Source organism: Manis pentadactyla, chromosome 5 (assembly GCF_030020395.1).
Source record: "Manis pentadactyla isolate mManPen7 chromosome 5, mManPen7.hap1, whole genome shotgun sequence".
Taxonomy (NCBI): domain Eukaryota; kingdom Metazoa; phylum Chordata; class Mammalia; order Pholidota; family Manidae; genus Manis; species Manis pentadactyla.
This window is the reverse complement of record NC_080023.1, coordinates 152,978,555-152,992,501: the sequence shown is the minus strand read 5'-3', so window position 1 is coordinate 152,992,501 and position 13,947 is coordinate 152,978,555. Positions and strand designations below refer to the sequence as shown.

Sequence of the window (13,947 nt, the reverse complement as noted above, 5' to 3'; positions counted from 1 at the left end):
GGGCACATCCTTGAGGACAGCCCTGGCTGCTTCACACCCCTGGAGCGGCCCTGTCACTGGCTGAATCTTTTCCCACCACTGTCCTGTTGGGTCCAAGGTGGCCGGTGGAATTCAAGGCCACTGGACACAGACAGGAAAAGGCAACGTCACCAGCCCTGGTATAATCCAAACCAGATGCGGCCTCAGACCCATGGGGGTGGTCACTGTGGGCCTGGCCAAGGCCCAGAGGCAGGAAATGGTCTTGGAGGGAAGCTGCTCCCTGGGCTGGAGCTGACCCACTGAGGGTGTTAACCCTTCTTAGCCCGCAGGCAGGCCCAGGACACTGGGCAGGGGAGGTGCACAGCTTCATGAAGCTCTCGGGGGCCCCCTGAGGTGCACAGCACCTTGTAGGAAGATCACAGCATTGTGCAGGAGTGGGCACCGGTGGGCAGGGCATGCCAAGCGAGGGGCGAGAGGCAGGGGACACTCACAGCTGGCCTCCAGGACTCTCAGAACCCAAGAGCCAGAGCCTTGGCTCCAGCTGGCAGGCCCAAAGGAGGCATGGGTCCACTCCCGCCATCAGAGTGGCCCTGAAGATGAAAACCCTCTTCTGCCAGGCCACCAGGGACAGGAGCTCTGGTGAAGGTGATGGGGCTGGGACCCAGGCCTGCAGAGGGCAGAGACTCAGCCCCACATTAGGGCCACCCCAGCTTTTTCCTGGGTGTGTTCTTCGACCCTTGGGGGGAGCAAAATCTTTCTGAACCCGCATTTCCCCATCCATATCATCAAGTTTATACATCCTTTGCCTCCAGGGACCAGGGGAGGCCTAAAGGAGGTACCTGGCGAATCAGAAAGCTTTCTAAGATGTTCTTGGGAAGAGGTGGGGCAGAGGCAGTGATCAGCTATGTTCCATGGCTTTGGATGGCCTTAATTCCCAGGACATGTTAATCTGCTGTGTGGTCTTGGGCAAGTCACTTTCTTTTGCTGAGCCGATATCCTCACTTGTGAAATATGCTGAATGAGCACCCTGCAGTGGCCCTAGGAGGGGCAGAGGAGAGCAGAGCTGAGGTTGTCATCTACATGTTATAGAAGAGGCCCCTGAAACTTGTGCTGGGCATTGGGAATGTTGGGTTCTAGTCCCAGCTGATGCTGTCTTTGCTGAAGGGCCTTCCTCATTTTGGCCTTGGTTTCCCCAGCTGGATCCAGGCCCTGGATCTCTGCTCTGGCTGGACCTCATTTCGGCACCCACCACCCCCACCCGCAACACAGCAGTGACTCATCGCTCATCATCACGCTGTGTGGCCCAGGCTTGGCCTGGGTGGGGGCCGGCAAGGCCGAGAGAGCTCAGAGGAAAACACAGGCCTGGCCCAGCTGGCAGGTGCGGGTGGGCAGGGATTTGCAGCCCTGAGGGTCCTGGCCATAGCACATGTCCCACCAAGGTTGATACCAGGCTCCCCAGGCCCCCCAAGTCCCAAGTGCAAGCCCCACCAAGCTCAGACCCCAAAGTCCTCCATACCCCACCCACCTGCTGCGGTGAGACTCTGCACGTATTGGCTGGAATAGGGCAGGGGTGGGAGGGAGGATGCTGGCCTTGGCCTCCAGGCCAATGTTCATAGCAGCAGGAGGGAGGGACCAACTGTCAACGTCTCAGTCTGTGGGCCAGTCCAAGATTTCTCAAGAGGCAGGCAGTGTGATGGGTAAGAGCAGGGGCTCCATGCCCAGACTCTCTGGGTACAAATCCGGGCTCTGCCACTGACTAGCTGTGTGACCCTGAACAGGTATCTTAACCTCCCTGAGGCTTGCTTGGCCTCTCCATCTGAGAAATGGACATAATATGACACCCACCAGGCAGGATCACTGTGAGCAGCCAGTGTGATCATGAACACATGCAGCTGGGCCAGGGTGTGCCCCCAGCAGGTGCTCAGTGCAGAAGAATCACTCTCACTGCTATTCTCGGGAAACGACATGTCCCCCAGCAGGTGGGCCACCTGCCCCACTTAGGCCAGTCGCACTTCTGACTCAGTTGTCCTCACAGGCAGAGAGCCTGCACCCTGTTAGGGTTAAGCTCCCTTGCCCTCTGGGCAGTCCCCTCTTGCAGATGGAGCCCTGCCTGGCACTGCAGGCTTGCCCGACCTCTGGCTCCACCTGGAGACTGCACTCTTCTTACACTTTGTCCTGCTGAGAACCGGGTGGGCCCACAGGCAGAGCCGCTCTGGGGAACAGGAGAGTTCGTTTCAAGCCCCAGGTTCCAACCTGTCAAATAGCCAAGTTCCTTCCCCTCTCTAAGCCTCAGTTTGCCCCTTTGTAAAATAGGGATAATAACAATGACTACCTCATAAACTTGCTGTGGATTAATATACACACAAGTGCTTAAATAGAGCTTGGCATACAGTAATCATCCAATAAATGTTGGCTGGTGCTGTGAGCTCCCTCTCACAGATGAACAGAACGAGGCACAAAGTGGGGAAAAGCCACTTGCCCAGATGGTGTCCTGGGCAGGCTGGCTCCTGAGGCTGCCTGGGCAGCCACCACACTGCTCCCTGAGGTACCACGACAGCACGTGGCATGCAGTAGTGCTTAGTGACCAGCAGTTGTCTGGGTCCTCACCCCAGTGCACGCACACACAGAGGGAAGGAGGCCACATCCAACCTGTACATTTATTTACAGGGCGCATGCTGAGAGCAGGTTGGGGACTGCCCAGTGGCCTTCCCACTCATCCTGGGCCTGCTGACCCCATCAGCTGAGGCTGTGTGTGACCCTTGGGATGGGGGCCTGGCGTGGCTGGGCTGGGCCAGCTTGGCCCTCAGGCAAGCTCGGGGGTGGCCTCCCCTGTCCTCCAGGCCCTCCCTTCCCCCTCCACCAGGCCTAGGCTGGGCGTCCTCTCTCTCACACAAAGTTCCTGTGTGTTGGTGGTCGCAAGGAAGGTGGGCGGGGGCCGGGCCTGGGCCAGATGGTGTGTGCTAGGCCTTATCTACTGGGAGTGGGGAGGTGGGCGGGGGCATGGAGGCCCTCTTTCACAAAGCCTGCTCTGTCTGCCCTGGCAGCTGGGCCTTAGCGATTGGCCTTGATGCCTTCCTGCCCCACCAAGGGCCTCCCATCCACAACCGCAGAGCCCCACATGCTGGGACCCCCAGCCTTCCCACTGCAGCTAGGAGCAAGCTCAGGCCAGGGATTCCCCAGGTGAGGCCAAGCAGGGGTCGCTGGGACAGCGGTTCTAAGACGGGGAGCCAGGGAGGGGACAACAGGGCCCGTGGCGTCTGGGCTGTGGCTGATGGGCTGGGGCCCTGTCTGGGGAGGCGGTAGCAAGATGGGGTCAGGCCACACCCCAGGCGGCTCATATCGGGGAAGCAGTCTCTGCGTGGGGGCAATGGGGAGCCCCGAGCCTCCCAGCCTGGCACAGCCTCACCCTGGCCAACCCACCCCGGGGGTCTGGCCCGTCTAATCCAGCCTTCTGGGCTGTGTGGCCTCAGCCCCGGCCACTGTGCGGCTGTGTCCAGGCCTCAGCTGCTCCCAGGGCTCAGACCCCCAGAGCCATCAGTGCGCCCGAGCTGCTGATCTTCTTGAAGCGGTTGGCAGCGCTGACAGCAATGAAGTTTTTCTGAGGGATGAGGGAAAGGGGTCCCAGTCAGCACCGTGCAGGGGAGAAGCTGTGGGATAGCTGAGTGTCTCCTAAAGCCCCTTCAGGAGGGCCGGGTGCCAGGAAAGATGCAGTACCCAGAATGGCCACAGGAGGCGCCAGGGCTCCCACCTCCATTCTACAGCTGAGTCAGCCAAAACTGAGCCCAGCTCTGATGCTCAAGATGCTAATGGCTCCTATTTTGCTCCCAGTAAAGACAAACGCCTTGCTATGACCAATGAGTCCCTCCTACCCCGCCTCCCTTTCCTCTCCAACCTCATCTCCCCTACCCCTTGCTCATTCCACACCAGCCACACAGGGATCCTACCTGTTCCTCACACACACCAACCATGCTTCTGCCTCAGGGCCTTTGCACTGGCTGTTCCCTCTGCCTGAAACTCTCTTCCACCCAGTACAGGAATGGCTCACCCCTGACCTCCTGCAGGATTTTCTTCACATGCTCCTTCTCGGTGTGCCCTCCCCGACCACTCTATTTAGAAACACAGTCTCTCCCAGGCCCACCTGACCAACGTTATTTTTTTTCTAGAGCCCTTCCTTAACCCTTTTTAATAAAGGTTAAAGCAGGGCTCCACCCTCTACCAAAAGTAAGTTCACAAACTGAAATCCTTGTCTCTTCTGTCTACTGATGTATTCCAGTGCCTAGAAGGAGTACATGCTCAATAAATACTTCTAAATGAAGGGCAGAAGCCTGTGATGGGGTCAGAGACCTATTCCTGAGCCTGAGCCCCAAATGGAGGCCCCACCCCACCCCAGAGTGGAGGGGGTGGATGGAGGGTCACTGCTCCTGGGCAGGAGCCAGCCCGGGACAGAGAGCGAAGAGCCAACCCTGTTTTCCAGACAAGGCCAGGCCTGGTTGGCAGAACCCGCCAAGCCAGAGCCCTTCCTGCCTGCAGGCCTGCCTCGGCCCCAGCCCCTCAGCTGTACCTTCCAGCGCCTCTTCATGAGGTATTTCTTAAGCAAGATCTGGGACTTGAGGCGTCGGTTGCAGCGCTTGGCTTTCTCTGCCAGGTTGTTGAGCCAGGGGTGGGCAAGGCACTGAGCGGCGTTCATCCGCACCCTGTGGAGAAGGGGCAGCGTGGTGAGAGTGGGCCCAGGAGGCCCGGAAGCCCAGCCTGCCTCCGAGCCCAGGCCCACCCTGCCGGCCCTCACACACGGGGCTGGCACACGCGGGGTCGTGTCCTGGGGGGGGGCCTCACCTCTGGTCCTTGACAATGAGCTTGGAGACAAAATCTTTGGCCTCATCGGACACAGCTTCGAAGGTCTCCTCGTCAAAGTACCAGTTGGCCGAGAGAACATTGTTTAGGGTCTCTGTGTCGTCATCTCCCAGGAATGGGGAAAGGCCACTCAGCCTGGAGGGAGGGAAAGGTGGGAGGCAGGGAGGTGAGACTGGAGCTGCTGAGTTACCTTTGGGGGCTTAGGGGGGCATATCCTAGGAGGCAGCACCATATGCTGGAGACCCCCAGCCTCTCCAGTGGGACAGACCTGGGTTTGAATCTGGCTGGGTGACCTTGGGCAAGTCACTTCCCCTCTCTGAGCCTCACTCTTCTCATCTGTAAAATGGGCATAATCATCCTGGCTTCCCAGGGTCACAGTGAAGAAGAGGAATGAAGAGTGCACAGAAATTGTCCGCTACCCCTGTGCCCCCACCCTGGGCCATCAAATATCTGCTGTCCAGAACCCCTCACTGGGACACTATGCCTTTAGGGGCCTTGGTTTCTCCATCTATAAAACAGGCACAAAGTTCCCCCTTCCTGGGTCTCCCTAGCATTCCCAGTCCCCAGCACACCCCTGCCTGAGGGAGTAGGGGAGTGGGACCCTCACCAGGCCTCTAAAGCTAACCTTGGCCTCAGCTGCCCCTGTACATGCCCCAGCCTTGTAACCACCAGGCTCTCTCAGGACTCACAGCATGTAGGTGATGACCCCCATGCTCCACATGTCTGTCTTATCGGAGATTTGGTCGTAATTTACCACCTCAGGTGACAAGAACTCTGGGGTTCCAAAATTCACCTTCAGCTTCTCATTGGGGTTGTACCTGGGGATAGACCAGGAGCTCAGAGCACAGGTCCCAGCCCATTCGCAGGCACTCTCCACCCTCCCCTGTGCCCCGCCCACCTCAGGGGCTTGCCCTGCCCTCCCCATGCACCCAGGTGGTACCTTCGCGCCAGGCCGAAGTCAATGATCTTCACCATATGGCCTGTGGTGTTGACGCACAGGATGTTCTCTGGCTGAGGAGAAGGCAGTGGTCTGGACTGAACTCTGACCCAGCTCATCAGGTCGACCCAAGTCCCAGGCTCCCTGAACCAGAGGCCCAGGCTGCCAGAGACCCTAGGACCTGTCTGCTGCAGGCATGGATGAGGGTCCTGAACCGCAAGAGGGACTCCTCCAGGGCAGGGACCATTTTCTCCTGGACTCCTTTCTCCTCACCCTCAGTGTCTAACAAAGTCACCCAGAAGGTGCTCGGTCAAGGCTCCTGGGAATCCTGGGCCTAAGCCAGGTGAGCGTGTGAATGAAGTTATCACAGGGTTAGTCTCTCCCCACTCTGGGCCTCCATTTCCTCTTCATGTAACACAAGGACACAGGACTAATTTGAGGTTGCAAGGCAGAATCATTTTAAGTTAACAATGTTAAAAGGCAGGAGATTTTGCACAAAACCCCTAATTTCCTGATTCTCAGCACCTTGTGAAAGACTGGGAGGCCACGCACTGCGTGGAGCGAGTTGCCGCTGACCCCTGGACGCCTCTGCCACCCCAGCCTGGTCCCTCAACACAGTTCTGTTACTTGTCTGGGCTCTGCGGGCATTTGATTTGAGGCCCTTAACAGTGTGTTTTCTGACGGTCCTTTTCAAACTGATGCATTTGCCCAGAGCAGGACCTGAAGATTTTAATAACTTAAGCTGGTGTTGCCCCAAAACAGAATATGAAAAGAAAGGTCCCAGGATACAGTCACTTGGGGAAACCAGACAGATTCAGACCTTTTGGAGGACATGAGGCTCCCTGAGAAGCCCTGTAGCTGGTGGGCCTGGCAAGGCCTTCAGTCTGTGCTTCACTCAACTTACTGGACTGTGAAACCCCTTTCTGATGAAAAACTTACTGCTATCCTGAAAAAATAAATACATACAGAAGCTTAAGGTTGAACTTCTTCCCCAGACACTGCATTTTAATTGGGGACCCTGTTCTTCCCCAAAGAAGCTGGCCTTCACGGAGGAATGGCAGACCTCCAATGCTACCACGCAGCCACCGGCTCTGCCCGGAAACTCAGGAGTCACCCTCACTCTTTCCCTCCCCTGCCCGCCCCCACACCAAAACCCCCAGCCAATCAGACCGGCTCTATTTTCAGAATGCATCCATCATCTGGGCACTTCCCATCCCTCCCCCATGCCACTGGCTCCAACCCACATCATCTCTCCCCTGGCTTGCTACAGCCCCCTCCTAATACCCTGCTGCCAGGGTGGACCCATGGACACCCATCTCCTTACCCTCCTGGCCTCCTCACTTGTCAGTGGGGATGATCACGGCAGCCCTGCTCCACACGGCTGTTGGAACAAGTATACACCCCGAACAGCTCTGTCCCCAGCGAACGCGGTAGAGACGTTAGCTGGCCTGCTTCCGATCTCGAATGCTCTCGCACTTGCCCCCTTCTCTGATTTCACTTTGGATGTCTTCCCATTACTCTCATGCACTTTTTCATAACGCTTTAAATGGTTTAAAATGGTCTGTTTATTTGGTCATTACTCTGTGACTGTTTCCCCCAGTAACCTGTAGGCTCCACAGGACAGGGCTGTGCCCTCTGTCACCCCTATGGTAATGCCTGTGCCCAGCACAGCAGTGGACACTCAGTCCGTACTTGTCAAATGAATAGACAAGAGCACTGTCCTCTGAGGGGATGGTTGCTAAGCCACCTCGTGTTCACATTTCATCTTCTCCACTGGCTTTGCCGCTTATCCCACAAACATGACACCTGCCGTAAGGACGGGGCACACCCAGCACTCAGGCTGCTCCTGCCTACGCCACCCCGTGGCCCACGCCACTGCTTCCCAGGCAGCCACCAGTCGACCTGAGCTGGTGTGATACATGAAATCTGTTAGGTCTTCCTGACCTGCTATTGTGCAAGGTACTGAGCAAGGTCAGAAGAGGGGTATAAATATTCTTCCATGAAGCATTTTTGTTAGTCCCTACCATGTGTGCATCGCTGCCCTGGTGCTATACTTACTGATTTTTCTGGCTCCCCTTCTCAAACACAGGCTCCATGAAGCAGGCTTTTTTATCTGTTTTGCTCACCACTGGACGCTACCACTTAGAACACTGCCTGTCAGATAGTAGGCCCTCGACTAGTATTTGTTGCATAAATGAACAAACTTTCGCAGTGCCTATCAGGGGCCAGCACTGAGGTCAGTGCTTTGTAACACTTATTAACAAGTTCTCTGTGTGAGACACTGAGCTAGGGGCTCCCAGGACTGCAAGAGATCCTTTAAAAAGTACTCAGCACTATCCTAGAAGCTCCGGGAGCTAGCACCAAGTCTTCTTTGTTCTCTGTTGTACTTCTGGCAACTAGTACTTAGTAAGTGCCTAGTAAACCATTTTTGAATCTACAGACAGAAGGATGGGTGGAGGGAGAGCAGGTGAGACGGGGGAGAGAGGTGGAATGGCCGGTTGCAACACTGATTCCAGGGTCAGCTGCTGCTCCTGCCCCCCAACAGGCTGCAGCCTGATACCTTAAGGTCCAGATGCAGAACCCTCATCCTGTGCATGAAGAGGATCCCGTCGCAGATCTGCCTGACAAACACCATGGTGTCCACCTCCGTCAGCTGGTAGTCCTCATCCACGATCCTCTCGAAGAGCTCGCCACCCTCGATGCTGTGTACACAGACGCGCTACAGGCATGCTTCCGGGCCCGAAGGACCCACTGCCCCCCCCCCCACCCGTACGCACTACTCCATGAACAGGACGATCTCGTGCGAGGTCTCAATGGCCGCGTACAGCTGGATCAGGTTGCGGTGGTTCAGCTGGTTCATAACTTCGATCTCAAGCATCACCATTTCCTGGGGACCAGAGAAGTCAGGGGCACCACCCAAGTGTCACCACTCCCTGCCCTCCACCCCCAATACCTGCGCCCTGACTTTGCCTGGACCACTGTCTAGCCTCCTCCTTGCTGGTCTCCTTGCCTCCTACCTCTCCCCACCCCCGAACCTATGTCCTCACCACCCCCAGTCCGTCCTGTGGGATGTCTTTCCTTCCAGGTTCTTCCCCTCCTCCTACTGACGGAACACTGGGATGGCGAGGGCCCAGCGCTCCCCACTTGGCATCCTGCCCTCTACACTCTGTCCCTGGGCAGCAGCCTGTGTGACATCCTCAGTACAGGTCGGTTTGCACACCAGGCCCCTGGTGCAGACTCAGGGGTAGAGGGAGGTGAGAGGCACCCAGTCCAAGATCTCCTGCCCCTCCCGCACAGCCAGCCCCCACTACCTTGTCTTTGGGTGTCTGTTTCTTGATGACCTTGGCAGCTAACTTGAGGCCTGTGGCTCTCTCTGTGCAGGTACAGACTGCTCCAAACTTGCCCCTGGAGAAAAGAGGCTGGGAGTGAGAGGTCCCAAGGGGACAAGCCCTGGGGGGGCGGGAGGGCGGACCTGTGCTCTGTGCCCGTCTGGATCCCCCTCTGGGAGATGCGGGCACTTGCTCCAGCCAGCCCTGACTCCCTCCTGAAGCTGTGAGCCCTACAGCAGGGACAATGGCTGAGCCACACAAACCATGGGCACAGGAGGTGGAGGCCCAGCTGAAGGAGAGCCCCTGATGTGACAGCTCACAGGCCTGGGGCAGGTAGGGGCCCTGGGGCTCTGGGCCCCAAGGGAGGGCACCTTCAGGTCCTTTTACAGAGCACCTTGAGGGGGTCAGTGTGCGACTGAAACTGAGTCAGGAAAATACTGTGTGTTTCCTCTGGGAAACACTGAATGACCAGTGGTGTGTCTGTGCGCGGCAGCGACATGAGTACATATCAGCCCATGTGACAACTTGCACACAACTGGTGGACTATGTGGAAGTAACTGTCTGTGGGTCACGCCCAAGCTACGTGTGTCTGGGCCTTTCGGGGAAGATGTAAGGCCCTGGGGGCTCAGCGCGCCCTGCCCAGGGGCCAGGGCTGGGGCCCGGCCCTCACCCGCCCAGCGCGTCCTTGGAGTTCAAGCTGAACTGACTGTTGACATTCCCGGTCCTCAGCTCCACGATGCGGTGGGGGAAGGGGGCGGGGGGTGGCGGGCAGTCATCTGGGGAGGCAGAGCAGAGAGAGCATGGCAGTCAGCCCAGGGCTGCTAAGGGCCCACCTTGGCACCACACCTCCTGCCTGGCCTGGGTCCCATCCAGGGAAGTTCTCCAAGTGATACCTGGGGGCAGCTTGGCTCCAGGGTCGGGGAGGGAGCCCAGTCTCCAACTCCAGCTCAGCCACCAACACAAAATGGCTTTGGGCCTCTGTCAGAATTGGGGCTCAGCTTCTCTGGGCACAAAAATTGGCACAGCTGATTGGACTTCTCAGACCCTCCCATATTAAAAGGTATGAAGATTCCATCCTAAGCTATTTGCATTTTCATTTTTTTAAAAAAGGGGGGCATCTATAATAGTGGAGTACCAGGGTTACTTGTTTGAATGATGGCGCAGGTGAAGGACCTGCCTACATCCCTCTAAAAAAAAACACACGCTGGGCTGACCTGCGGAGTGAGTGTCCACCCGGGACGGGCCTGGGCGGGCTGGGAGACCGCGCACAGATGTTTGGTGGGGAGAGGCTGCCACCTGGCGGCAACCACGGAGAACAGTGGGTCCTGGCCGCCGGCAGGCTGAGTCATGGGGAATGGAAACCTCCTTATAAATAGCGACAGGGAGGCAGGGAAGTCGGGCTGGTGATAAACCCGATGGCCCCTGGAGGTTGTTCAGGTTCTGTCCCCGGGAGGATGTGATTTCTGGGAGGATCGGGCAGAGGTCTCAGGGGAGGAGGCAGGGTTCCTGGCTGCCGCCCCGCCGCCAGGCCCTCCCACCCTGTCTGGGTGGCTCTGGACGCTCACCAGGCAGGCTGGCGGGTCTCCCAGGGCACCTCAGCCTGGAGGAGGGGGTGGGGGGTGTCAGGACACTCTGGGCTCTCCTGACCCCATCTCACCCCACCCCCGGCCCTGCTGCAGGCCCGCTCCCTGTTACCTGCTCAGCAAACTCACTCATGCTCAGTGGCTCCTTGCAGCCCGCTGAATGAACCGCGGGCTCCTTGTCTGATCAGCAGTTAAGGCCACTCCACAGGCCTGCCCCATCTCATGTGCCCAGCTTCCTTGCTCACTGTTTCCTCTTCACGAACCCTCTGTGGCTCCCATGGCCCTCCTCACCTACTCCAGGATGCAGTTTAACTACCAAAACCTGGCATTTGAGCCTTTCTACAGACTGACTTCAAATCCCAACTATTCAGAGTTAGTGTTGCTCCAATAACCTTCCTGATTTTTTTTCAAAATCCCATTTTAGACAAGTAGAAGAAAATAAAAGTGAGCCCTGGAGCCAGGTTGCTTTGACAGGTTCAAACCCTGTCCTATCTGTGGATTTGGGGGCACCGGTTCGATTTCTCGTTTTCCAAGCCTCCACTTCCCCATCTAACAAAAGGGACTAGGAGCCCGTACTTCCTGGGGTTGTGTGACTCTTAGATGGATGAGCCTGCATGAGGTATGGCTCAGAGCAGTTCAGTCCACTAAATGGGGAGACTTGGGGAGGGGAGGGCCCTCCCCTCCTCCCTCAGCCCAGGGGCAGCCCCAGCCCCCACCTGTCCCTGGCCTACCCAAAATCTGGAAGCAGTCCTCCTCCCTTGCTGTGAGACTGAGGGCCTGCCCCATCTCCGATCTCTCCGGGGAAACAGCCTGGAACTCAATCCCCCTCGAGGTGTCCCCTTGCACCTTAGCCTGGCCAGCCTGGCCTGGAGCCTTCTCTTCTGCTTCCTTCTGGCTGTCTGCCAGGATGTTCTTCCCTCCTTCCGCTGCGTTGGCTGGCCCAGGATCCAGGGGGCCGGGGGTCATGGGCACCCCTTCAAAGATGAGCTCCGATGCCTCATCTGGGGGCTTAAGCCCAGCCAGCAGCGTCTCAGGGCTAGCACGTGAGAACACAGAGGTGGTGCCCTTAGCAGCCACAGCCCCACAGTGGCCTCTGGCAGATGAGATGCTTCCACAGCCTCATCTGCAATCTGGTACTAATACAATCCTGCCCTCCCTCCCCCAGCACCCCAAATACTTGCGGTGGTGCATCTGGATTCACTTTATATAAAATCAAGGAATGTTAATAACACCACGAATGTCTATGGTCATTATCTTGACTATCAATGCACTAATAGATCATTAGTAACTATTTATAGGATTATTGATTTGGTTGATCATCAAGTGGCTAGAATTAGGGAGATTACGTAGCTGTTGATTCATAAAAACTGTGCCAAAGCAATTCATGTAATGACATTAATAACTAATTCAAACAGGTATATTTATTATTATTGTGATTTACAATGTATCATTAATAATGTCATTAATATGATTAGCATTCAGATAAGTATAACGGGGTGCACATATTACTGGTGCTATATTATGATTATGAAAGTGTTAGTAATAACCTAACAATAAGGTTAATAGTCATCTTCCCATATTATACCAATAATTTTATTAAAAAGGGTTATACTTTCCTCCTGACATCTCAGCCCTGCCACTGGCTAGACCCAAGTAAGGGGAACTTGGACTCATGCCTAGAGAAGAGGTCTTTGGGGACCACTCCTCTCTGACAGTCCAAGCTTCTGTGAACTATCACAAAGTCCTGGTTTCTGCAGGGAGACACGGTACGAACAATGCCCAGGATGGAGGGAGCTGAACCTCAGAACGACCCAATGCACCGCTGAATGTTATGACAATGATGGCCAGCACAGAGAAGCTAAGCATGGCCCCTGGGGAGAGTCACAGGACGTCTGCCTGCTCCAAGGTAAGGGGCATTTACCTTGAGATGATGGCAGGACAGCTGGGGCTGTGCAGAAAGGCAGGTGAGCCCCTCCTGGCTGTTGCTGGGCCCTCTGCCACCTTCTTGTGCACCTTGGTAGAGTCCTGGCTGCCTGAGGTCCCCTGCTTGGCACTGGGTTTCTTGTCACTGACCTCTGCTGTTGCAGTCTGCTGGGGCAGGGCTGCTGGTTGCCCAGCACTGCCCTCCGCAGGCCTCCCACCCAGACCACCTTTCCCATCGGGGCCCTGGTTGCTAATCGAGGGTTGGGCCAGGGCACCACCCCTTTTCTCTAGGGCAGGGGGTTTGGCATCTTTCTTCAGGGTGGGTGGATCAGGTTCTTTCTTTGCATCTGGGGGCCCAGGACCCTTCTCTGAGTCTGGGGGACCAGGGTCTTTCTCTGCAGTCGGGGGTCCTTTGCCTGCTGCACCTTTAGGTGCCTTGTCTGTAAAGGAGGTGAAACACCAGTCAGGATCCACCCCCCTCCCCTCCTTCCCGAGTTAGGCTAGTCAGAGACCAGCTCTGGGCCCAGCTCTCCACCCAGGCAACTATTTGCAAATGCTTATCCTGCTGAGCCTCTGGGGCTACTTGGTGGGCTCTAGAGATGGGCTGCCAGTCCTTGGAGGCCCTGTGTGGGAGGCTTCTGGTCTTCTGGTGGGCCTTGATGCCCCCACCATCCCTTGCCCTGAGTGGGTAGGTGCCATCCATAGTGGCTTCATAGCTTCCCAGTCTCTCCAGGGACGGCTTCATGGAGGCCCTTGACTTAGCTCAACCCTGCCCCGATCGTTCTGACTTCTGGGTCCCCATGCACCATACAAAGAGGCCTTGGGCACAGAACTCCCACTGAGAAGCCAATGCACCCTGGATGCAAACCCCTTCCCAAGCTCCTCCCTCCATCTCCTGCCCCAGCTTGGCACCTGTTGACGGGCTCTGGATTCCCAGCTCGACTGCTCCTTTTTCTGTCGCCATGAGGTAGGGAGGCGTGTGCTTCTGCTTGTCTAACTCAAGTCTTTCTAGCTGCAGAAGGAAGAGTGAGGTGTGTCAGGCGGTTGGATTCCTCCTCTTGTCTGACTGAGAGGAGGCCAGGGCCAGCTGACTGAGGGGAGAGAGGTACCTGAGGCAGAGAGGGGTGACCTGGTGGCCGTCTGTCCTGCAGCAGCCACCCAGGAGCAGTCCTGGGGCAGTTGTAAGGGACTGGCCTGGGTGGGCAGAGGCGGAGGCAGGGGCGCAGGCGGGGGAGGCGGGGACGGAGGAGAGGATCTCTTACACCAGGGGCCATGCAGCTCGAACTGCCACCACCTGTCACTCTTGGCCCCCGTTCAGAGGACACAGCATTCTTCCCACAGACCA

At 56.9% G+C, this 13,947-nt stretch overlaps 1 protein-coding gene across 2 annotated transcripts; it reads right to left on the bottom strand.

Moving 5' to 3' along the window:
* Positions 1-2,622: 2,622 nt before the first annotated feature.
* Positions 2,623-13,873, bottom strand: MYLK2 (myosin light chain kinase 2). Of its 2 annotated transcripts, XM_036924768.2 has the most exons (13): positions 13,712-13,871; positions 13,515-13,614; positions 12,601-13,042; positions 11,411-11,715; positions 9,767-9,872; positions 9,079-9,172; positions 8,545-8,654; positions 8,328-8,469; positions 5,771-5,841; positions 5,520-5,648; positions 4,813-4,965; positions 4,541-4,673; positions 2,623-3,577 (listed from the first exon to the last, which is right to left on the bottom strand). In XM_036924768.2, exons 2-13 carry the CDS (start codon positions 13,564-13,566, stop codon positions 3,497-3,499), a joined length of 1,818 nt encoding a protein of 605 aa, XP_036780663.2. In that variant the 5' UTR covers positions 13,567-13,614; positions 13,712-13,871; the 3' UTR covers positions 2,623-3,496. The 2 variants fall into 2 exon arrangements, 1 of the variants encoding a protein (XP_036780663.2); XR_008997921.1 differs by lacking the exons at positions 2,623-3,577; positions 4,541-4,673 and adding an exon at positions 5,099-5,166 and having other exon boundaries at positions 4,832-4,965; positions 13,712-13,873.
* Between the last annotated feature and the right edge of the window lie 74 nt (positions 13,874-13,947).

Excerpts from the sequence above, each read along its gene's own strand:
- MYLK2 (XM_036924768.2), bottom strand. The coding sequence starts at position 13,566 with ATGGCGACAGAAAAAGGAGCAGTCGAGCTGGGAATCCAGAGCCCGTCA. Across the intron at positions 9,873-11,410 it reads GGACTGCTTCCAGATTTTGG|ATGACTGCCCGCCACCCCCC; the intron begins GTAGGCCAGGGA and ends CTGCCTCCCCAG. Across the intron at positions 8,470-8,544 it reads ATCGTCCTGTTCATGGAGTA|CATCGAGGGTGGCGAGCTCT; the intron begins GTGCGTACGGGT and ends CTGTGTACACAG.